Below are 25,404 nucleotides of genomic sequence, written 5' to 3'. Positions count from 1 at the left end.
AGACTAAATGTGATTTCAAACAACTGATCAGCTGATGACAAATGTATGCGTGCATGGGTGTGTGCACGGAGCGATTTGATATTGAAAGGGCGTGAGGGGATGGGCACTGGGTGGGAAAGGAGAGGGGGAATGGGAGTTTAAAAGGACAAGAGAAAAAATAACTAACGATACCAAAATTCTGAGTGCTGTTTCCTTAGGAATGTGATGTGTAACGGTCAAAGCCCTGAAGTCACTAGGTATGGGGATAAGGCTCTCAAGCTAAAGGACAAGGAGTCGGTGGGAAAATCAGGCTGTCAGGCAGCCAGATAGGTGTGGGAGGGAAAAAAGATAGGGAGTCTAATGTTCCTTCTAATTTTTCTATACATGTGCAGAATAAATTTTGTTTTGTGCACCAAGGCACATGCAGATGTGCATCACCAATAGAAACACACGCCGGCTCTGGTCACTCTGCCAATCAGCTGGGCAGCATTTGAGTCTCTCCAGGTTGCCTGCCCAAGCTCTTAGTTTATAGGGAACAGTGCAAGAGTCACTCAGTTCTTAAATGTAGCATAGTCAAGAATGTCACTTTGTAGAGCACTTAAAGGAACCCATCGGTGCAGGAATAAGATGTCAGAGAAGGGTCAGGCAGGCAAAAAGCCCGGGCTCCCTAGATGCATCTCAATTCTCAGCACCTCCCCAATAGCTAGGAAACTTTTAGTTTGTACGTCCATGTGCTTCATGAAAGTGCATCTTCGGAGGAACCAGGCTGCTGCCTTCTCTCCACCACGTCCACCAACTAGCGCATGAATGTTAGTGCATGTTGGTCCTGGGCTAGACTCCTGGCCATAGCGGAGGAAGGATAAATCACAGGGGGATATGCTTAGATTCGTGCAGGGTTAGGTTAGCTCGCAGCCCTAAGTGAAGACCTCCAAGCCATTGGGGAGAAAGCCCAGCTGGCTTCTTGTCTGGCCCGAGACTCCATCCCTTCCTACCTAAACAGCACAGAAAGAAAGAGAATCTTTCAGCCAAGTCGAAGCTGCTAGGTGTGGTTTGTTTAATAGGCTCCGGACACACTAATGGCTGGGGCTGCTGTACAGAGGACTTAGACTCGCTGTAAATACGCTATAGCCTATTAACCTCCTTCACTTGCCTGCTTTCAGTACAACTTTGTGACCCTTTTTTTAAGCCCCCCTCCCTTTTGCCTCTCCAACCTGTACTGAGTATAACTATGGAACTGAATATTCTATATGTTATTATCTTTGTACAATTTTAAAGCAGTTGCCATGGTGTCAGCTTTTTCCTCCACCCTCCCATCCTCTATTGTCTCTTGAAACACTGTTAATAAAAATCTTAGATCAACTCCTTACCTCCTTCTGCTTTGGCTTGTTTTATTTACGTAGGGTCTCCTGCTTTGTTTTCTGTATTAACTGTATCTTATCCCCTTTGGGCCTGTTATTCTTCCATTGCAACCCACATGCTAAACTGAGTCAGCAAATAGACTGGAATGGCACGTAAACATTCTGCATTTCTGAGCGGCTGTTTTGGCTCTGTCCTGTGATACCATCGTGATTTCAACCAGCTTGAAAGGGACAGCGGGTCAAAGGTGGCAGGTTCAAAATACCCCCTCCTGTGTTTTTTAAAAGTACTGATGGGACTTATCCAGTGAACGATCAGTCCTGGAAAAGGAGGCCTGGCCACACAGATAAGATCCCACATTCCCACCCTCAGGCTGTGGACTTTAAAGCCACTTCAGTTACAATGTAGTTGTCCTTTGCTTACCATCAAATAATCTAATCGCAGGCACCTTTTGTAAGGCCTCTCTTACCTCAAGGTTTCCATCACTCTCAGAGCAGCAGAAAAATGCAGAAACTGCCTTGCATGATTAGCTCCGCTTTTCCTGGCGGTAAAAACAAATCTATTTTTTTTTAATCATGCTGGGTTTGTGGATTCATGAGGAGGAACTGGACAGTCAGAACCTCTTGATACGGGAAAGATCATGACAGTTACTTCACCTGTCTTCATACCTGGATGTGTCTCCCACCTCCCCAAAAATGGCAAGGCCATTACATATAGAAAGGAAGGATTGGGGGCACTATGTTAGGACTTTGGAAACCTGCAGTCACATCCCTGCTCTGACACACATTTTTTTGGTGACCGTGGGCAAATCATATAGTTTCTCTGGGCCTCATCCCCATTGCACAGATGAGGACTAACAGCTCAGCCCTGCCTCACAGGGGTACTGTGAAGATAAATACATTAAAGACTGTGAGAGACTCAGGTAATGACAAGATATTACTGTGATAATGGGGGCCAGATAGCTACCTGAGATTACATTAAGCTATGGAACAGCTTGTTGAAGGATATTACTGAAACAGAGAACTGAGCAATTTTCAAAAGTACTAGCTATCTATGGGTATGCTACACTGCAGAGTTTTTTCGGAAAAACAGTCGTTTTTCTGAAAAAACTCCAGTTACATTCACACTGCATTGCATTCTTCTGAAAGTAAATCAAAAGAACAGAGGGGTTTTTCCGGCACTGGTAATCCTCTTTCTACAAGGAAGAACCCTTTTTTTCCAAAAGAGCTCTTTTCGGAAAAAGGCATGAGTGGATGGGGAAGAGGGAGTTCTTTCGAAAGAAGAGGAAAGAGGAAAAAGCACAGGAGCCCTGGTGGCCACTCCGTCCATAGTAATCACAGCTTAAATGCGAGATAGCGTCCATTCAGTGTGGATGCTGTCTTTCAAAAAAAGCAGATGGCTTTTTCGATGTGCTTTGGCAGTGTAGACGCTCTCTTTCAGAAGAAGTTTTTTTGGAAGATCTCTTCTGGAAAAGCTTATTCTGAAAGAAGCCTGCAGTCTAGACATAGCCTATATGAATAAGACTACATCAAGGCTTGTGGGGATGATCTAGTTCCTCAGTGGGCAAATACCGGTCCACCATGGTTAGTCCCTGGTGGGCTCCACCTCTATATTTATCTGCAACTCTGCTGGTATCTAGCGATTGCAGCTCTCGTTGACCATAGATAGCCAATGGGAGTGGCAGGAAGTGTTGTCCTGGTCTGTATCACTTCCTGCCGCTCCCATTGGCCGCGAACGGTGATCCACAGCCAATGAGAGCTGCAATTGCCTGATACCAGCAGTAAATTTAGCAGTGGGGGCGGCTTACCAGGAACTAATTCTGATGGGCCACCGCTTTGTTATGGCCTGCCCCATGTCCAGCTAATGTTTCTAGTGACTTAATTTGGAATTGGATGGGGCTTTATCTGAACAATAACAAAACCTATGAGTTTTCATGCTTCTTATTGGATTATATGATTTGATCACCCACCGAGTGCAATTTCCTACCATGGTATATCAAATTAAATTATGGCAGTTTCATACCTTCTGTTCCTGTCTTCATTAGTGGTTGGAGACAGGCTACTGGAACAGATGGACCACTGGGGGCAGGGGCTTTGCCCATGTGGCAGTCCCAATGTACTTAGTGACAGGATGTTTGTACATATACCTGCATATACTGGAAATCAGCCCCGCGTGATGCACTTACAGGGTTCCAAAGAAATGTGCTCCCATGATGTAAAAAACTGCAAACGTAAGCGCATTCTGATAGTCCCTTGCCTCCTGCAAATGAATCCAGCTTGGGCAATTGTCAGAGACAGCCCGGCCAACAACCCCTATGTTAGAAATGACAGACGGTTCTCTCTATAAGATATATACCAGAGGGTGCTCCAATGTGAAGTCACCACCACCCTTTGGTTTGCTCCAGGGTTAGCAGGTTGAGACACCATCTGTTTCAAGTGAGCATGTCAGCCCAGGTTGCCCTTTACATCTGTGCAAAATGGGTTTGAAAAGCTACCCTTGTGATCTGGCAGCTCACTTTTCACAAGTATAAATGGTGCGAGACAATGCTGCCTCACAGAAGAAAATCTGGCTCCACACTTCACTTGTGAGCACCAAAAATAGGCAATGTTCGACAAGTGAAACTCACCTTAAGTGAGTTAAAGAGACCAGTTGCTCCTGAGCCAGCTCAGGGAATGAACTGTTGCTCTGTTGGAGGGGGTTGTTCTGATTATTTTGGGGATCCAAGTGGGTTGTAGGATTATTAGCCCATGTTCACAACTAGCCTTGGACAATGCAAAGAAGCAGGCCTTTCAGAAAGCTAGTTATGATTCACATGGCTGTTCTGAGCCCTGGCAGTGGTAAGAACAGCCTGGGTTTAGGATTAAACAAAGACTGTGAAACACCATGGCTGTGTCTAGACTGCATCCCTTTTATGTAAAAGGGATGCAAATTAGACACATCGCAATTGCAAATGAAGCGGGGATTTAAATCTCCCCCGCTTCATTTGCATAAACATGGCTGCCGCTTTTTTCCGGCTCGGGGCTTTGCCGGAAAAAAGCGCCAGTCTAGACGGGATCTTTCGGAAAATAAAGCCTTTTCTGAAAGATCCCGTATTCCTTTTTTTTAAGGAAAAAAGCGGCAGCCATGTTTTTGCAAATGAAGCGGGGGGGATTTAAATCCCCGCTTCATTTGCAATTGCGATGTGTCTAATTTGCATCCCTTTTACAGAAAAGGGATGCAGTCTAGACACAGCCCATCAGTTTAGGATTAAATAAAGACTGTGACTGGCTAGCCAACTACAAAAGCAGTTTCTCCTCTCTTGGTGTTCATACCTCCAGATCAGTTGCTAGAAGTGGGCCTTACTCTCCCTGACTGAATTAACCTTGTTATCTCTAGCCTTATTCTGGCCTGCATATTTATACCTGCTTCTGGAAATTTCTGCTACATGCATCTGATGAAGTGGGTCTTTGCCCAATATATCTGTTAGTCTATGAGGGTATGTCTATACTGCCATCCTAGTTCGAACTAGGGTGGCTAATATAGTCATTCGAACTTGCAAATGAAGCCCGGGATTTAAATATCCCAGGCTTTATTTGCATGTTCCCGGGCGCCGCCATTTTTAAATGCCCTGTAGTTCGAACTACCTGCCCACGGCTACACGCGGCACGGGCTAGGTAGTTCAAATTAAAGCTCCTAATTCGAACTACCGTTACTCCCCATTGCAGGAGGAGTAACGGTAGTTCAAATTAGGAGCTCTAATTCAAACTACCGTTACTCCTCCTGCAATGGGGAGTAACGGTAGTTCGAATTAGGAGCTTTAATTTGAACTACTTAGCCCATGCTGCGTGTAGCCGCGGGCAGGTAGTTCGAACTACGGGGCATTTAAAAATGGCGGCGCCCAGGAACATGCAAATAAAGCCTGGGATATTTAAATCCCAGGCTTCATTTGCAAGTTCGAATGACTACATTAGCCACCCTAGTTCAAACTAGGGTGGTAGTGTAGTCATACCCTAAGGTGCCACAGGACTCTTGGTTGCTTTTGCCGATCCAGACTAACACAGCTACCCCTCTGATACGTAACAGCCTGGGAGTTGCTCTAACTTACACCAGCTGGCTAAGGTCTCTCAGGCTATGTCTACACAGCAGCATAATTTCAGAATAACTGATGCTATTCCAAAATAACCAAGAGCATGTCTACACTGCAAGCCATTATTTCGAAATAATGTTGAGCTGGAGGACTTCTTACTCCGACTCCTGGTAAGCCTTATTTTAGGAGGAGTAAGGGAAGTTGAAGGAGGAGTGCTCTTCCTTCGACTTCCTGTTGTGTAGACAACGCCAAAAGCTGAGGTAAGCAATTTTGACATCAGCTACACAATTAACATAGCTCAACTTGCATAGCTTAATTTGACTTTAGCCTTGCTGTGTAGACACACCCTTAGGGACCATACGCCAGTTGTGCATAACCTGAGGAGTGTGCACTGCCACCATATCTCCTCTCCATGCCACTGTAGAGGGGGGCTTGGCCCTGCGGTAGAGACAGTTACAATGGTGCATATACCACCTTACACTCATGCACTCACACACACACACAAGCACACTCTGTCTTGCAGTTACCAATAGTTGCTCCCCCTAACTACATTGGCCAGGTGAGTTAGATGGGGGAGGGGTGGAGCTGGGCTTCTGTCAATCTGGATCGAAGCTCCGATGTTGACATGACGAAAACCCGGGGTTCCCCTGCAAGATGCCTCATATTTATCCCTCTCATGCAGCCAAGTTAGTCAGCATTTACATATGCAATGAGATACTTGTGACGCCTTTTTTAATGCGGCTTCAAAGAGGCTCCTTCAGGCACTTGCTGCTTGACTCCGAAGGCCTTCTATATGTCCAATCTTCTTTTCAATGAGCTCACTTCACAAGTCTTATTGTCCTTGGATCTGGCTCCCAGCCCCTCTCCACCTTTGCAACTGTTGCTGGAGGTGTTCACCTTTCAAGCCTTCTCCATTCACACCTCATTCATTTCAACAGGACAATGAAGGAAAGGGAAGAGATCTATTCTACCCCTAGAAAAAAGACATTTTCCTATTCCTAAGGCCTATAACATCAAGGGCTTAATACAAAGTTTCTATGGAAAAGACTGGCTACAAGGTTTCCCTCAATACAAGGGATTCTATAAGAAGGCTTAACACAAAGATATATATAAAAGGACAAGATCGATCTATCGATCTATAAATAAAAGGACTTACAAAGTTTCTCAATACAAAGGTATATGACAATGTTCCATGGTTATATGGAAATGTTACAGAGCTTTATCCACACTGTGCAGTACTTTTAACGCGTGTCCCTCTGCCCATGGGCAGCCGGGGGGAGGGGATGATGATATTTTAGGGATGTGATTTTTTAAATCTTCAGCAATATACTAATTAAATATTTTAAAGCACATTTTGAAACTAAAAATGTAAACTAAAACTAAAAATCAACTAACACAGTAAATCCAGAAACTGACAATATATACTGGGGGTTGGCAAATGTCTGTTAAATGGTTTCATTACCACTTGAATGGCTTTTTCCTAGGGCCAGTGTTCTGCCAATAGCTCTGGCAGGCTTTTTCACTTTCATGTTACCTAGATCCTCTCTGGAAGAAGCAGACACACAGACCAGGGATAGGAAGAGGTGGGTGGGTGGACATTAAGACCCAGGGGATCCCCATATTTTCAGGTGCCCTACACACCTGCATATTCTGGGTCTGGGTAAAGACGGCCCTGGCTCTTTTTATGCACTTTTGCTCATAGTCCATAAATCTGTATCCAGCCCCAGACTGGCAGGAACAGAAAGTTATTTCTGCTTGGTGACTGTTCTAGAAATGAGTTGTTGTTTCCCTTCACCATGGCTGGAGAGGTGTCACTCTCTTCCTGCTCCATCAGCCAGCAGAGAGGTCAGGGACCACAAATCCATCACCATCTTATCCACGGTCCTTGCGGGTTTGTCAAGGTGGGGATCGGTTGGCAAGGAAAGACTTTGCCAACCGATCCGATCGGTCAGCAAAGGCTTTCCTTGCCGACGGATCCCTGTCTTGACTGCTGGTTCGTGACGACAAACAGCTGAGCCAGCACAATGCAGCGACCATTTTTATTCTAATGAAGCGGGGGATATTTAAATCCCTGCTTCATTGACTATGTCGGTATGTCTAGTTTACATGCCTCTGGAGACAGAGGCATGTAGTCTAGACATACCCATGGAGGCATGATGGCAAGGACCGCTGGGGCAGCTTTCGCTGCTGGCTTTGTTGGGGAGAAGTATGGGGGGGGGGGTGGTACAGGGCTGCCAAACTGGCTTCTTAACAAACCCCACCTCCTGCTGACCCATGTTCCAGGATACTTAACAAGAAAGCAACGATTCGAGTGAGATGGGGAAATGGCCCCAAGTCAGGGTGAGAAGCAAGAATCGTGAAGAATAAATCTATCAAAGTTTAGAAACAAACCAATTCATCTGTACAAGGAGTCCAAAGTCAGAATATAACCTTGTGGCTAAAGAACAAGAAGTCAGAATGCTTGGGCTCTATTGGTGTCTCAGTCAGGGACTTTCCCCTGTGACTTTGAACAAATCACTCAGTCCAAAGCTTTCAAAGGTCCACTAATCCTGGGTGCCATTACTTGAAGGAGATGCGTAGGGCTGGGTTTTCGGAGAGGCGTAGAACCTGCCCCATGGTTGGAAGGCATCAAAGAAGTGCAGAGGATGCGGTTGGGATTAACACGTCTTCCCCTGTATTTCCCCAGGAGATGCGACGTACCTCGACATCTTCCGGGAGTTTTCCCACATGGCATCAAACAACCCTGAGAAACTCAACCGACGAAGTGTGCACTTCAGCCACTCCTGCAGATAGCCCCTCCTCCCATCTTCTGAGACCTTTTGTTGGAGAGACAGCGGCCAGCTACCGGAGCTCTGGGAGAGCAGAAAGGGGGAGCGGTTTGGGAAGGAGGAAGACCCAGCGACCTGTTCCCCGTCCAAACACACACTTACGGAGCTCACAGGGTTTAGTCTGGTGCCTGCTTTGGGAGCCACATCCTAGAACAATGGGGAGGTGACCAGCCAGCCAGGGTATATAACCAGACCTGAGCCAACTGCGAGAAGAAAGCTTCTTTGCAATTCACTCCCTCAGCCCCTGGGCCTCCCTCGGGCCATACACCTGCTCAAGTCAATACAATTCAGTGTGTTAATTACTGAGAGATGCTGCGTTGGCCACACGTCCAGTAACTAAAACTAAGGCAGAATCAGGCACTGTTTCTGCAAATTATGTTAATCCCTGTTAATCCCAATGCTGATTTCTTCTGCTCCACTGGGATATCAAAGCTGACCCAACAGGTGCATGGGGCAGCAATGGAGAGCTGTTTCGATACAGATACCAACAAAATAATTTGCACGGCACAGCAGCACTATGGTTCACGTTTAATGTCATTTTGGGGCAAACACTGCAGGAAGAGAAGTGACTGTCTGCCTTACAAAGGGATGCACTCCAGGGATGACATTCCTGCTTAACATCTGAATACATCCATTCTCGGATACAGAATAACCCATCAAGGAGAAGAATCTAAACATCCCAAAGTTGATAGAGTCTGGCAGCCACTTTGGAAACATGAAATATTGGCTCTGAGGCTGCAGCAGATCCCAGTTGCAAAGAGTTTAAAGCTACTTTCTGTTGCGGTTGCAGCTATTTTGGGGATCTTAGAGTGTCTTAACTGTATTGCTTGTGTATTTGGTGTCTGAGCAGATGGATTTGGTGGCTTCCCCCTAGAGAACAGGGGGTGAAGAACCTCTGAACTCCTTCCTGCCAGAGGAAGCAGTCAATGTGGCTTCTTAACACTTCCCCTTTGAGAACAGTTCAAGTTCGATTCTACGAAAACCATAAGGGTTTGAAAATTGCTACCCTCAATGTGAATGTTTCTGTGCACCCACGCAAGTTATCAGGGAGGCAGTGACATAAAGGGTGCTGGGTAATATTATCAGCTGGCTGAAGTGAAACCCAGCATGGTGAAAGTGTTCCTTTGGCATGATACCAAAATAACCCAAACCAAGCCCAAACCAGAAGATTTGTGAATGCCACAGGCAGTGTGCTGTTGGGACATATTCTTCTCTCTGCTATAGAAGTGTGACCAAGGGCACAGGAGAAACCAAAGATGGGTTCATGATGTACTAGTCAGCTGTGTACCTGACTATTTACGGGAGGGTGGGCGGTGTTTGGATCTGGGTTCTCAGTACCGGGCTGTCTAGAGTAAAAACTTCAGCATGCAGAGATCTCACTGAAAAAAACCTGTTTTCCAAAGGAGCACGAACATTCCTGCGCCAACACACTGCCAAAGAAACTGACCTTTCACACTGCTCTGCCAGATTTGCAAATGAAGTGCATTTCGGCTGCTCCACGAAGCTCATACAAGCACGGCACCTGTTGCACTATTTCACGTGGCAGGTTTTCCCTCACACCCACAAACTGTAATTTACCCACGGGCAGCCTTGAGTAGCCATGTGGCTCAATTAATAGAGACTCAGGCTAGGATTTCACAGCCCTGGATTCTGTCTTTGGCTATATTACTGGCCTATTATGTGGCCTATAGCAAGTCACGTCACTTCTGAGTGTGCCTCATATGTTATCATATCTCCTTTGTAAAGTGCCTTGAAGACTCCTGGGTGAAAAGTGCTATGTATTCTATTATACCATGGGAGTGATGCATGCTGATCTGAAAACAGATCCTGGGTCTTTCCCTCTTGAAGAGATTTATAACGAGGGCCCTGCCAAATTTGTGGTCCATTTTGGTCAATTTCATGATCACAGGAATTTAAAAATAATTAATTTCATGATTTCAGCTGTTTAAATCTGAAATGTCATGATGCTGTAATTGTAGGGGGCCTGACCCAAAAAGGAGTTGTGTGTCGGAGAGAGGGGGTTGCAAGCTTATTGTAGTGGGGGTTGTGGTATTGCTACCCTTACTTCTGCACTGCTGTTGCTGACAGCACTGCCTTCAGAGCTGGGCAGCTAGAGAGCCACAGCTGCTGGCTGGGAACCCAACTCTGAAGGCAGAGCTGCTGCCAGCAGCAGCAGAGAAGTAAGGATGGCAAGGTATGGTATGGTATGGTATGGTATGGTATGGTATGGTATGGTATGGTCACCCTTATATCTGTTTTGGTACCTTGGGGTGTGTCTAGACTACATGCCTCCTTCGACGGAGGCATGTAGATTAGCCAGATCGGAAGAGGGAAATGAAGCCGCGATTAAAATAATCGCGGCTTCATTTAAATTTAAATGGCTGCCCCGATCTGCCGATCAGCTGTTTGTCGGCAGATCGGGGGAGTCTGGACGCGATGCCCCGACAAAGAAGCCTTTCTTCATCGACACAGGTAAACCTGGTTTCACGAGGCTTACCTGTGTCGATGAAGAAAGGCTTCTTTGTCGGGGCATCGCGTCCAGACTCCCCCGATCTGCCGACAAACAGCTGATCGGCAGATCGGGGCAGCCATTTAAATTTAAATGAAGCCGCGATTATTTTAATCGCGGCTTCATTTCCCTCTTCCGATCTGGCTAATCTACATGCCTCCGTCGAAGGAGGCATGTAGTCTAGACACACCCTTGGAGCTGGATCATAAGAGTCAGCAACCACCACTTTCCAATCACTCAGCTCTGAAGGCAGAGAGGGTACCCCACCTAAAATAAACTTATGAGCTCCCCGCAACTCCCTTTTGGGTCAACCCCCTATTTGTGAATTCATGGTCTCCCCCATGAAACCTGTATAGTATAAGGTAAAAGCACATAAGACCAGATTTCACAGTATGTGATGAATGTTTCATGGTCATGAATTTGGTAGGGCCTTGTTTATAACTCATGCTTACTGTGCATCTCACAACTAGGGGAGAAGAACTCTTTCTGCAGGGCCTGGCTTTCATTACTGTTTTTTAAATCTGTAATATTATTTCATAGCTATACAAAAGGGTTATGTGTGGACTCTACAGGGTTAAGCACCATGACATATTAAAGTGTATTGTCAGAACAATGTATATAAACCATGTTTACATGCTGAAATGTAATATATCATATGGCAGAAGAAATGTATTTTTTAAATGAGGGGGAATGGAAAAAAATCTCATGTATGAGTGATACCTATGAAGTGACAGTAAAATATGAGATTTTTTTGTTTTGAAAACCAGGTGCTTTTCCTCCTTCTTTCCAGATCAGGCTTTGGCAAATCAATGGAGCATTTCAGTGGGAGAAGGTTTATAACATGAGATTTATTCAGCACTCGTTTATGGCTCGTTATGGACATTATTAAGGGCCGAAAAGAAAACTATTCCATTGTGTAGGAAAGATAGAAAGTATGGCAAAAGACTGCCTTGGCTTAACCAGGAGAACTTGCATGATCTAAAAATCTAAAAGGAGTCATATACAAAGTGGAAACTAGGTCAAATTACAAAGGATGAATATAAGCAAACAATACAGGTATTTAGGGGCAAGATTAGAAAGGCAAAGGCACAAAACGAGCTCAGACTAGCTAGAGACATAAAGGGTAATAAGAAGACTTTATATAAATATATTAGAAGCAAGAGGAAGACCAAGGACAGGGTAGGCCCATTGCTCAGTGAGGAGGGAGAAATGATAACAGGAAACTTGGAAATGATAGAAGTGCTTAATGACTTCTTTGTTTCTGTCTTCACCAAGAAGTCTGATGATGAAGGAATGCCTAACATAGTGAATGCTAGTGGAAATGGGGTAGGTTCAGAAGTTAAAAAGGGAACAAGTTAAAAATTACTTAGAAAAGTTAGAGTCTGCAAATCACCAGGGCCCGATGAAATGTATCCTAGAATACTCAAGGAGCTGATAGAGGAGGTTTCTGAGCCTTTAGCTATCATCTTTGAAAAATCATGGAAGACCAGAGAGATTCCAAAAGACTGGAAAAGGGCAAATATAGTGCCCTTCTATAAAAGGGATAATAAGGACAACCCAGGGAACTATAGACCAGTCAGTTTAACTTCTGTGCCAGGGAAGATAATGGAGCAAGAAATTAAGGAATCCATCTGTAAATATCTGGAAGAAAATAAGGTGAAGGTAACAGCCAGCATGGATTTGTAAAGAACAAATAATGTCAAAGCAATCTAATAGCTTTCTTTGATAAGATAACAAATCTTGTGGATAAGGGAGAAGCGGTAGACATGGTATACCTAGACTTTAGTTAGGCATTTGATATGGTCTTGCATGATCATCTTATCAATAAATTAGGCAAATACAACTTAAATAGGGCTACTGTAAGGTGGGTGCATAACTGACTGGATAACTATTTTCAGAGAGCAGTTATTAATGGTTCACAATCATGCTGGAAGGGCATGACAAGTGGGATTCCGCAGGGGTCTGTTTTGGGACCGGATCTGTTCGATTAGATCAACGATTTAGATATTGGCATAGAGAGTACGCTTATTAAGATTGCAGATGATACCAAGCTGGAAGGAGTTGCAACTGTTTTGGAGGATAGGATCATAATTCAAAATGAGCTGAACAAACTGGAGAAATAGTCTGAGGTGAATAGGATGAAGTTTAATAAGGTCAAATGCAAAGTACTCCACTTAGGAAGGAGCAATCAGTTTCACACATTCAGAATCGGAAGCAGCTGTCTAGGAAGGAGTACTGAAGAAAGGGATCTAGGGGTCGTAGTGGACCATAAACTAAATATGAGTCACCAGTGTGACACTATTGCAAAAAAGCAAAGAAGATTCTGGGATGAATTAACAGGAGTGTTGTGAGCAAGACACGAGAAGTCATTCTTCTGCACTGATTAGGCCTCAGTTGGAGTATTGTGTCCAGTTCCAGGCACCACATATCAAGAAAGGTGTGGAGAAATTGGAGAAGATCCAGAGAAATGAGGTTTTCCGGGGTCAAAAAAACTGCCATGTTCTTTTGATTTAATTTTGAAAGAATGAGGCAGCTGTCTAGACACAGGTGAAGTTTTTTTGAAAAAAAGACCACTTTTTTCGAAAAACCCCTGTAGTCCAGACACACCCTGAGAGGGAACATGATAGCAGTTTTCAAATGTCTAAAAGCGTGTCACAAGGAGGAGGGAGAAAAATCGTTTTCCTTGGCCTCTGATGATAGGACAAGAAGCAATGGGCTTAAACCGCAGCAAGGGAGGTTTAGGTTGGACATTAGGAAAAACTTCCTAACTGTCAGGGTGGTTAAACACTGGAATAAGTTGCCTAGGGAGGTTGTGGAATCTCCATCTCTGGAGATATTTAAGAGCAGGTTAGACAGACACCTATCAGGAATGGTCTAGATGGTGCTTGGTCCTGCTGTGAGGGCAAGGGACTGGACTCGATGACCTCTCAAGTTCCCTTCTAGTTCTAGTGTTCTATGATACCATGATTCTATGGCTGGAAGTCAGGAGGCCAATGAATTTTCCATCACGGAGATATGGGGTTCTGAGCTTTTTCGGGTAGCTGGATTATTTGATTGAGATTAAGAAAAACCTTCATCAAAGACAATGGATGTTTGCCATTGACCTCCGTGGAGCCAAGCTTTCCCTTCAAGATTGTTGCAGTTTCCGAGTCTCCCTGGTTAGTGGTAGTTGTGCTCTGTTGTGAAATGAAAAGGTGCAGGCTCCATGGGAAGGTTAAGAGGAGGTAGAGAACCAGCCTAAAATACCAGTCCTGGAAACAGGGATCTCCTAGACTCTATGGCTGTGTCCAGACTCCATGCCTCCTTCGACGGAGGCATGTAGATTAGCCACATCGGAAGAGGGAAATGAAGCCGCGATTAAAATAATCGCGGCTTCATTTAAATTTAAATGGCTGCCCCGATCTGCCGATCAGCTGTTTGTCGGCAGATCGGGAGAGTCTGGACGCGATGCCCCGACAAAGAAGCCTTTCTTCATCGACACAGGTAAGCCTCGTGAAACCAGGTTTACCTGTGTCGATGAAGAAAGGCTTCTTTGTCGGGGCATCGCGTCCAGACTCTCCCGATCTGCCGACAAACAGCTGATCGGCAGATCGGGGCAGCCATTTAAATTTAAATGAAGCCGCGATTATTTTAATCGCGGCTTCATTTCCCTCTTCCGATGTGGCTAATCTACATGCCTCCGTCGAAGGAGGCATGGAGTCTGGACACAGCCTATGAGAAGACTGTGGGCCCAAATAGCCTTGTATTTCTCCCTGCTTTACCAAGAATTCAGTTAATGGGTTAACTCTGCTTAATGCCCATTATCTGGGTTGTCTGATGTTTACTATTATGTAAGATTCTTTGTGGCTGTTTCTCTGTCCCTTCTCCTTGGTTCCAAATCTTAATCGACTATCCACAGCTATGCCCTCCGATTGTTTGTTTGTATGTTGTCTCTACAACTGTGATCCCCCTTAGTGGCTGGGAAAGATCAGTGTATATCAGAAGAGAGAGAGAGATACTAAAAACTGAAGCTAGAAGTCAGGAGTGGCAAAATACTGGCCCACGAGCTGGATCTAATCTGCCAGGATTAGCTGCTGGTAGGCTCCCACACTGCCATATTTACCTGTGGCTCCACAAGTACAGGAGGTCACAGCTCCTATTGGCCACAAATTGCCATTCCTGGCCAATGGGAGCAGTGATCACCCATACCTGCAGAGGTGCAGGTAAATATAGTGGTAGTGGCCTACCAGGGCTAACCCTGGTGAATCACCACCTTTTCATTGCCCTCTCCCTGCTATAAGCGCTCTTGTGAAGGAAGTGTCTGCTCTGAGTTTGTACAGAGTCTAGCCCAGTGGGTAGATACATACGTATTGTACGCTGCATCCAGTACTGCCTGAGGATGCCACAGGGGCTGCAGCTGTGTCCTGACAAGGCCTGATGATAGGGTGGGGCCAAGGGGGCATTTGCCGTAAGGCCCAGCAATTTAAAAGGGCCCGGAAATGGCCAGAGCCATGGACCTTTTAAATTGCTGCTGGAGCCTCAGGTGGCATGCACTGGGAAACTCTGAAGAGCTGGCTGGAGGAGGCTAGTCCCTAGCCCTGCCCCTTCCACCCAAGGTCCCGCACTTTGCCCAGGGCCCAGTGAAATCTCTTGGCCACCCTGGTTGATCTCACAAGGTTGAGATCCACTAATCAAGCACAATATGGTCCTGGCCTAGGCTGGGGCTACTATGTGCAATAATGTCAATGGCTGGACAAAGACCACAAGGTCATCAGAGGCAGGTTACTGAACAGGCAACAATTTATGTGCCTTCTGAGGTGAGCTGGTTTTGACCTGTTCAACACAATTTTCTCTTATTCAGTGTCATGACAGAAACAAAGGTGAGAGAATGCAGGTGGGCGAGGCTCTTAGTAGACCAACCACTGTTGGTAGAAGGGACACATTTTTTAATGTGACCGAGCTCTTCCTTGGGTCTGGAGAAAGTCACCAGAGCATCCAGGGTAAAATACGAGGTGGAACAGATTGTGAAGCATAAGGGGTGATATTCATTTTAAGTGGTCTCCTACACAAGGTAAAATCCCTTATGTTTAGCAATTGGCCCTACCTCATATTTTGCTTTGATATGCTGGCTCTTCCTCACCTCAGAAAGAGCACAGCGACCCTTGAAAGCTTGTCCCTTCTGCTCACAGAAGTTGGTCCCATCAAAGACAATACCTCACCTTCTTTGTCTCATGTCTGGAGACCAACACAGCTACAACAAATGTGGCACTTACTCAACACTCACTTAACCAAGTAGAGACACTAGAAATGCAGCAGTTTATTAGAGGCACAAACATGAACAATTCTCCCATACTAACACCCTTCCATCCCACAGCTCTATGCATCTCATTCAACTCTGGCCTTAAATTCCAGTCATTATATCAAAAGTGGAGGGGAGCCTGAGGTGTGAAGTTTGGGGCTTTTGGACCACTCCATTCCTCCAGGACTGTTTCTAATGGGTCTTTCCTGCACTTCTGCAGTAGCTTTAGCAGAATTGCATAAAAGCATAAATTCCTTTTAAAGAAAAGGCTGCTGTAGGCTTTCAACTCCTGCATCAAATGGATAGCCTTCCCTCTCACCCACTGACACACCCAGATCAGTGACTTTAGTCTTGAGGGGATAGTTAGATAATGATCAGACATAGGGTGTTTCTAGGGTTGCTTCCACCTGTCTCTTCTTCCATTCTGTCTGAGAGATGATCACTGTCTGGAAGGTACATAAAGGACAATAGAAACGGAACAGCATTGCCATGTATTTCTCTGATGAGATCATTGTCCATTGTGGGCTTTAGAGCTACAGAAGACGCACCCACAGGGACAAATTCCAAGCTGTAAAGGCCGCGCCTGGCTCGAGGGGGAATGTAGGTGATTAAGCATTACGGAACAAGAGTCCATTGAGCAAATGGGTTTATTTTCGCTCGTCAATTACAGCTGAGATTTGGAAACAGGGGAAAACCCCTTTAAGCAGAGTCCTCATTGCTGCATTCAGGTACAATCTGGCTTATGAACACCGCTGACGTTCCAGGTGTTTGGATATGAGATTTTCATTGGGCAATTTGGTGTACTCCTGATATATGCAAGACACATTTCTAGCTATTATTTCTAACATGCTCGTCATCTTGGTGTCAAGCCATACCCTGTGTACTCTCCTGCTGCTTGCCTCTTACAGGGCCATGCGTCCTTTGCAAGCCGGGTCACCTCTTGTTTTCCATTAGAAAAAAAGTAACATCTACACAGCATAGAGAAGGTGGTGAGGTTTAATTCCATTTTTTTAATAAACCACTTTAAGACTGCTGGATGGTAGGTGGTGTAGCAAAGCAAAGCATCATCCCTAAACATGCAGCGTACCTGCAGGGTTAATGTAAAGTAATTTCTGTCTCCTAATCTGAAGCGCAGATTCCAATGGTAATTACATTAGGGCCTACCCTGTGAGATTACTGATAACCTTCAGCAATAATGAGAGGCAGCATTGCCTAGTGTCTGGCTCAGAAGTCTGAGATCTGATCCTAGCTCTGAGTTGCTGAGGGCAATTTTAGGCAAATCACTCATTTAGGCCAGGTCTTCACTAAATGGAAGATTGACACTGCCATGATTGATCTTCCAGAGTTTGATTTAGTGAGTCTAGTTAAGACTTGCTAAATCAAACTCAGAGGGTACCAGCTGGCCTCCTGCTGTGGGGACAGTAGGGAAACTCAAAACCATTCAGACAAAATGGAAGAAGAGGCAGTTGGAAGCAATCCTAGAATCACCCCATGATTCTAATTAACTTGTAATTAACATAGCAGGAATTGCCTATCTTGATTCAATGTTCCCTTTCAGTGTAGACCTGGCCTCAGTTTCCCTCTCTTCAAAAGGAGGGGAATTTTTATACTTCCTGCCAGGGACTTTGTGACAATTCATCATGAGTGCTTTGACAACACAATGTGCTATATAAGAAAGCATTGATTAAAAGGGTTGTTATTATGATTGGAATAAGTTCTTGGAAGGAATTTCACTGAAGATCGCGCTTGTTTGAACAATGGAGTATTGCAGTCCCAGAGCTCTAGTCATTTCCCTCTTAAATCAGCTGTCAGCTCTCTCCATCACCTGGCTCCCAACACTTGGTAATGCGTCTGGCTCCCTAGTGTGCTGCTAGGGGTCTCTGACATCTCATTTGTAATGCAGTGACCTCCTACACCACAGTCAAAAGCTCTTGACCAACTACAGTCATTGGGGATGGTTCAGATAGTGCTTGGTCCTGCTACGAGGGCAGGGGACTGGACTTGATGTCCTTTCAAGGTTCCTTCCAGTCTTATGATACTATGATTATATAGGTCACTGGAAGTGACAGGAGAAGATGAAGCCTGTTTGCTTCAGGGCCTCTTGCTCCATAGCACTTAATCACCTACATTCATCCTCCAAGCCAGTCAGGACTTGAAGGGTTGGAAGTTGTGCAATCATCTGCTTTTTTCTGTAGGTGTCTAGCCCACACGGACCATTGTGAACACGATGGAGCCTGACGTAGAGACCCAGCAATTAAAGCAGTGGTGGGCAGCTTGCACCCTGTGGGCTACATGTGGACCATCGAGGTTCTACGTGTGGCGTGCGAGACATTTTCTTTATCGTTGCTCATGTGCAGAGCTCCCAGATTCCACAGGTTTCTTGCTGTGTAGTTATTTGCCTACCAGTGTTACTAAAGTGACACACACGTAACAGGAAGTGAGGTGGGTGCTGACTGCACACCTCATTGACGGGGAGAGCCGTGTGCTCCCTCTGCAGCCAATCAAAGTGCTGCTACAGCTCAATCGGCACAACCCGCACATTCTAGGCCCACAATCACAGGTCTCCCGGGAGACCGTCTTGGTTCCGACAATCTTGCAGCCCACTGAGATGGAGGAGGTCTACTCATGCAGCCCACTCACTAGCCTAGGCTGCCATCGCTGGATTAAAGGAATGACGTTTCTGAGGCCTGACCGAAAGAGGAAAGAGGCCTCATGCTCCAGCTGAGCTCTGGATTCCAAGCCAGTGAGGCTATGCTTTTAGGAGATTCCTAATGACTACTTAATGCAATTAGTGTAGCCTCTACTGAAGCAGCACTTCACAGGGAGCAGCCCTGGGTACCCTGCCCTTTGAAACAGCCTGCGTCGGAGCACCTCCGGGGATGAAAGATGCCGAGCTGCCGGGGCTCTGACAAGAGGGAGGTTTCGTGATTGGGGAACCTGTTGGGTGCTTCTTGCTGCCAATTGCAGCAGCTCCAGTGGGAGGAGGAGGCCTCCTGGGACATTCCCAGCTGGTCCCTCAGGAGTCCTGGCCCTGACTCAGCTGCGACGCAAGATGGTGAGGCCGGGAGTGAGCGGGCCCCTGTGACTAGTACACAGTAGCCAGGCACAGCCCCCACCATGCAGCACAGGCACTCTGGAAGTGGCTGCACCTCACAGACATGGCACTAGGGTGATCTAACCCCTTCTGTTGTCTTGGGCCAGAATTAAAAATGTGTTTCCCTCTCAGCCGCTCCACCTGGCGGCAGGAAGGAAATAATCGGCCTCCTATTTTCACTCCCTCACGCCTGCCCCCATCCCCCATCAGTTCACTGTCTTTGTCCCTTTTCACCCACAGCCAATCCCTTGGCGGCCCATTGGCAGCGCTGGCTCCCCTCTCCTCATAACCCTAAGGAGTGAATCTGCCCTATCAGTTCAGAGAGAACAGCTCCCACCATGGCTAAGGGTGGTTAACTACCACGGCGCTTTGCGACCCTCTTCAGCATGCAGTCCTGTCTACCTGCACTGCCAGACAGAGCCTGCACAGGGAAAGCAGATGGGGCCACGCTCAAGGGCTGGTATGAGCAAGGGGCCAGCATTCCTGGGTGCATCGTTTTACTCCCTTCCCAACCCTGGTCCTTCAGCACTGCCCTGTTCATTCCCGGAGCTGGGACCTGACAGCCAAGACCACCTGGCTGTTGCAGGGAGTGGAAGGTTTCTTCAACTGCCATGTGCTTCATATCCCCCACTCCTGGGGGTACAGTAGGCATTAAAGGGGACCTAGGGGGCTCTTCTGCACTAGGGTGCCAAGAAAACAGTCCTGTATTTTTGCAATACAGCATTGGCTGTCCTTGCCAACATTGACAGCCACGTGAATTGTGAACCCAGACTGACCTTGGTTGGACCCAAGTCTCACAGCAACATGATGGGTTAGGGTTAGGGTAATGTAACCCTGATGTAATGCCCCATTAAGACTTTCTGACTTGGGTCTATGGCTTGCCCTGCCTGCACACTGCTTGGACTCTTGTCACAGGAAGACCTGGTCTTTGACCAAACCTGGCCCCAAGTGCTTGTTAACTAGAGTTGTCTGTGGACAGAAGGTGGGTTCAGGCTCCTATCTGAATAAGAGCCGGGGTTTGGGGTGCAGTGTAGACATACCCCAAGAGTAGCCAAACACCTAATGCTTCGGGAGAGCTCAGTGGAAAGCACTTGAAATTCACTCTTTTTGCCCCGTCGCATGTTTCCAGCTAACATGGAATGGGCAAAGGAACTTTGCATGGAATGGAGGGTCTGACGGTGAGCTCAGAGGCGTGTAAACCTGAACAGAACATCGGCATGACTGATTTCTCAACTCCAGCTGATTTCGAGAACATTCTGTAATGAGATGGCAGTGGCCCAGCCCTACAGAGGCGTGTAAATGGCTGCTGTAGGCTGGCTTTGTGGAATACAGGTTAGGCAACCATGCATCCTCGGGTTTACACTGGTTTTAAAACTTCTTTTTTTAATTCTCTCCAAGATTGTGAGATGAATTTTGGTGCTTGCGAAAGTAGGTATCAAAATCCCCATATTTACGGTACCACCCAGAGCCAGGCGCCACACAAAATTCCACCACCTGCCCCATATCTGTGCCCTGCGACACTACCACCACACTGCCAGCGTCCTTCTACTGCCAGACAGCAACTCCACCCTTCCCTCAACCTCCAGTTTGGCACTGCCAATATACTTCTTTCCTGATTTGCAACACACTTCTGCACACAGACTCACATACCTCTTGGCAAGCACACCTTAGTTCTGCCCTACAACACCCCTGGGTATTCCAGTTTTGAACGAACCCACCCCCCACTCTCTCTCTCTCTCTCTTGTCCTGTCCTGTCCTGCTTCTCTGTCCTGTCCTGTCCTGCTTCTCTGTCCTGACTTGCAACCTCCCTGTTATTCCAGTGCTGAGACACAACACAGCACTACCAATGCACTGCAATGCTTGCCTATATTACTCTATTCCAGTCCTGGCTCCTCCTTGAGCAGAGAATGTCCGTTACACTATATCACTGCAGCCAGTTTTTACACTTAGACTAGGCCCAAACCACTCAAATAATTTTCACTTCTGATCTAATCCAGTATCCAAATCAGGGCTCCCAGAGGGGAAAAGTCCCACAAGATCCCTATATGTAGATCTGAGAGAATTAAATTTATTTTTTTCATTGTATTGTTAAATTTTCACAGTTCTAAAAAATGATGTATTTTAAGTTTTTTTCTTCAATGTTTACCAATCTGAATGCTCTCAGTGGTGGGAAATTATGGGAGTCAGACAGACAATTGGGGTGAGACAATACTTATTCAGGGAGCATAGATGTTGAGATTCAAAAAGGTAACTTTTTATAACTCTTAACACTCACAATTTCAACATATTAAAACATACAAGGTAATTATACTTAAATCAAACACTAACAGGTTCCCAAGTAGCGTTTTTCTTACCTTACCTAGCTGTAAATTTTGTATCAATAGATAGATTTTTGTTGGCTTTTGAGTGTACAGGGAAACTGACTGTAATGGGGCCACTTGCCCCCACTTTGGCCAGAAGGGGTTAAAGCAGGCTGGAGGGAGCTTGCACAGAGCCCCAGCTAATCAGAAAGAGACAATCAGAGGGCTGCTTGCTGCGGCAGTCCTGTTACAAGGAGCTGCTCAGCAGAGCAGAGGGGAGTTGGGTCCTTATGAGGGAGGGTGCAGGACTGGTTCCCAGTGAGGAAGAAACACTTGGAGAGATCAGAGCTGGGCAGGCTCAAGGGAGCAGGAGAGAGGCTCCAACCTGAAACCTGCCAGGCTGTTGCCTTGATTCAAGAGCCAGAAGGGTGCAAGGGTCACAGGGAAGTGGCCCAGGGAAACGAGAAGTGGCCCAAGGAAACAGTCAAGGGGGAAAGAAGGAAGGCAAGAGATGGAGAGCAGGAGATGGCCAGAGGGTCCCTGTGCCAGGACCCCGAATAGTTTCCTTTTACACTGCACCTTGCTACCAAGGAGTATACAGACTATACAGACTGAAGCATGCCCCTGAGACAGGGGGCTAGATCAGGGGTGGGGAGCCTAAGGCCTATAGGCTGGATGTGGCCCCTGGGTTGCCTGGATCTGGACCCTGAAGCTTAGGGCTCCCCCAGCATTGGGGAGCCTGCGCTGGAACTCCAGCTCCCCTCCCCCGCCACCTCCGGTCCCCAACTGATTTTTCTGTGTCAGTGGCCCCACCCCAAAAAAAGGTTCCTCATCCCTGGGCTAGATTTTGGAGTTGCAGTTAGTTACGGTAGCAGGTGTAAAGATTGATTAGAGCTGATAAAATGGGAAGTGACTGTCTAGGAAGGAGTACTGCAAAAAGGGATCTGGGGGTCATAGCGGACCACCAGCTAAATACGAGTCAACAATGTGACACTGTTGCAAAAAAAAGCAAGCAGCATTCAGGGACACATTAACAGGAGTGTTGTGAGCAAGACACAAGAAGTCATTCTTCTGCTCTACTCTACGCTGATTAGGCCTCAGCTAGAGCATTGTTTCCAGTCCTGGGCACCACATTTCAGGAAAGATGTGGAGAAATTGGAGATGGACCAGAGAAGAGCAACAAAAATTATTAAAGGTCTAGAAAGCATGACTTACAAGAGAAGGCTGAAAGAATTGGGTTTGTTTAGTTCAGAAAAGAGAAGACTGAGAGGGGACATAACTGTCAAGTATCTAAAAGGATGTTACAAGAAGGAGGGAGAAAAATTGGTCTCCTTAATCTCTGATGATAGGACAGGAGGCAATGGGCTTAAATTGCAGCAAGGGAGGTTTGGGTTGGACATTAGGAAAATCTCCCTGTTAGGGTAGTTAAACCCTGGAATAAATTGCCTAGGGAAGTTGTGGAATCTCTATCACTGAAGATATTTAAGAGTGGGTTAGATAAATTTCTGTCAGGGATGATGTAGATGGTGCTTGGTCCTGCCATGGACTTGATGACCTCTCGAGGTCCCTTCCAGTTCTAGTCTTCTGTGATTCTATGATATCCTCGGAAGGGGGCGAGAGACTGGAGTAGTGGGCACTGCTGGCAGGCAGTGTGCCGAAGAAGACGCCACTGTTCTGAGAGCGGTGTGGGTCAAAGGAGAGCTAGCGGAGTGACAGGTGAGACACTAGCAAATTCCCAGTGTGACCCAGGTGTTGTGGCAGCGAGTCAAACTCTACTACATCGGCATTCACCAATAACCCTGCCTCCTGAATCCTTCCAAGCCTGGCTGTATGGGGTTAGGAGTTCACATTAATGGGCAGCAATGTACTGCCATGTCTATTGTGAATAATATTGGAACTGACCCAAGATTTTATTCAAAGTGCTCTACAAACATGAACTGATTAATCCTCCTAGCATCCCAGTGAGGCAACCAGAGGTTCATGTTCCCCATTCCTACAGACTGAGGGAAAGGCTGACACAGCATGATTAAGCGACTTGCTGCCCAATGAGGCAATATCGGAACTCCTGAGTCCTGAGGGCCAGCGCTCTGTTCATCACCGTTGCACAACATGTCTCTTAGCATGCTGACAGGTTCTAGCAGAGCTGTAACAATATGGCTTTTCTGTAGCCATGTTGGAAGGCCTGTGCTAGGCCGTAACCAAAGCTGCCTTCTGCCCCCAAACTGAAGAGCAGCAGCCATTACTGTAAGGCCTGGAGTCACATACTCACAATTCCATCTAAATTGTATTAAAAAGTATCACACCAGGCTGCGAGGAGGGGACTTTGTCCTGATAGCTCCCCCACCTGTCACCAGATAAAGAAACAGATCTCAAGATGGGTAAAGAAAACTCAAGTAACACCATTCTGTCTTGCAAGAAACTGCTTATCAATACTTGAGGTTGTGGAATCCTCATTCTATGATCATTGTCATTACACTTTCCTAATGTTTGACTGTGTGATTTCTGTCTGGTTTGTAACTGTTTCTGTCTTTTGTATGATTAATTTTGCTAGGTGTAAATCAATTAGGGTGGTGGGATATGATTGGTTAGGTCATTTTGGTATGATTGGTTAGTAAAATTATACTAAAATAATTGGTTTAGGTATAGCTAAGCAAGATTCAGGTTTCATTATATAAATTGGGGTCCAAGAAGGAGAAAAAAAATAAGATCGGAAGTAACAGAAGCAGAAGGAAGGAAGCAAAAGGCTGAAAGAAGACCAAAGGGAGACAAGGAACACCAAGAAGAAGAACTCACCTCCAAGACCCAGCCTAAGATAAGTGTTGCCAGGACTCTCCTGCACAACCGTGACATGAAGCAGCTAAGATCCAGAGAGACTGACCTTGCCTGGCCAACAGGGGAAGTCTGCCTGCCTTTATCAGGATTGGTGAGCACGACACCGTGTGCTTAGCATGTGTATTCTGCTTGTTTGGGAATTGTCAATAAATAGAGGATAAGGCTATTACTGTGTGAGACTCGTTCAGTGGCTAAAGGTCCTGCCAACCAGCAGGAAGATGCGCCCTGAGCCCTAGGAATTGGGTAAGGGTGGGAGTGTAAATTAACAGGGTTGCACCTTGAGCCCTAGGAAATGGGTAAAGATGTGTGTCCCTACAGTGGAAGGGATAGAGAAATTTGTGCGGGTAACAAAATCATTGGCTCATGCTGCTCTTCGGTGCTCTAGTTAATTATGAGAGGGGGGCCCAGACAAAAGGCTGGGACCCAAACACCCCTGACTGGATCTGAACCTGCCAGCTGGGGCCATCTCTAGTTATTTCAAAGCCCCAGGATCACATCACTGCAGCTGGTATTTACCAGGGCATTTTTGGCCACAGCAGAACTCATTTAAGTCAGTTCTGCTGATATTAATAAAAGGCAATATTTACCTGACTGCTCATTAAAAGTGCTGTCATATCAGTTGAAATGACAGTCCAGGAATTTAACTACTAAAACGCATATCAACAGAAGACCATTATATTGACTCCTTTTTTGTTTTGGCTCCCACCCATGGGCCACAAGTTAAGCAACTGCATCAACCCAAACCGCACTGTGGGCCGCAAACAAATAGGCCATGGGCCGCGTGTTGAGTAGCCCTGCACTAAAGGAAGAGGAAGACATCCTGTCTAGGGTTGAGATATACAGTGTGTATCTGTTATGAACAGAAAGCAGCTGCCATTTTGGATCCTACTGCGACCAGCTGCTGTGGAGGAAATGCATACTCTAGACTCTCCCCGTGGATGCTCCTTGTTAATGGAAAAACATAACATCCTGCCATTTTCTGGGACAGATCTGGGGAGCGGTGCTGCAGAGACCGAGTGCCAAGATTTTCAAATGGTGTCTATGTACTGCAAGAAGCAGACAAGGACTTAAATTCGTTGACAAATATGGGATCAGGCCCTAACGTTTCAGGGGAGAATATAGATGCATTTACTGAAGTGAGAGTGAAAGCAGGAAAATGTAC

The 25,404-nt window shown here is 46.2% G+C and overlaps 1 protein-coding gene across 1 annotated transcript in view; it reads left to right on the top strand.

The window, feature by feature from the left end:
* Positions 1-10,530, top strand: part of ACAP3 (ArfGAP with coiled-coil, ankyrin repeat and PH domains 3) — a 212,763-nt gene extending 202,233 nt beyond the window's left edge. The window contains exon 25 of the mRNA XM_075906591.1: positions 8,088-10,530. Within this exon, the coding sequence (XP_075762706.1) occupies positions 8,088-8,194 (107 nt within the window). The 3' untranslated portion in view covers positions 8,195-10,530. The remainder of the gene's footprint in view (positions 1-8,087) is intronic.
* The last annotated feature ends 14,874 nt before the right edge of the window (positions 10,531-25,404 follow it).

This window comes from Pelodiscus sinensis, chromosome 23 (genome assembly GCF_049634645.1).
Source record: "Pelodiscus sinensis isolate JC-2024 chromosome 23, ASM4963464v1, whole genome shotgun sequence".
NCBI lineage: Eukaryota > Metazoa > Chordata > Testudines > Trionychidae > Pelodiscus > Pelodiscus sinensis.
This window is presented reverse-complemented; position numbering and strand designations above follow the sequence as displayed.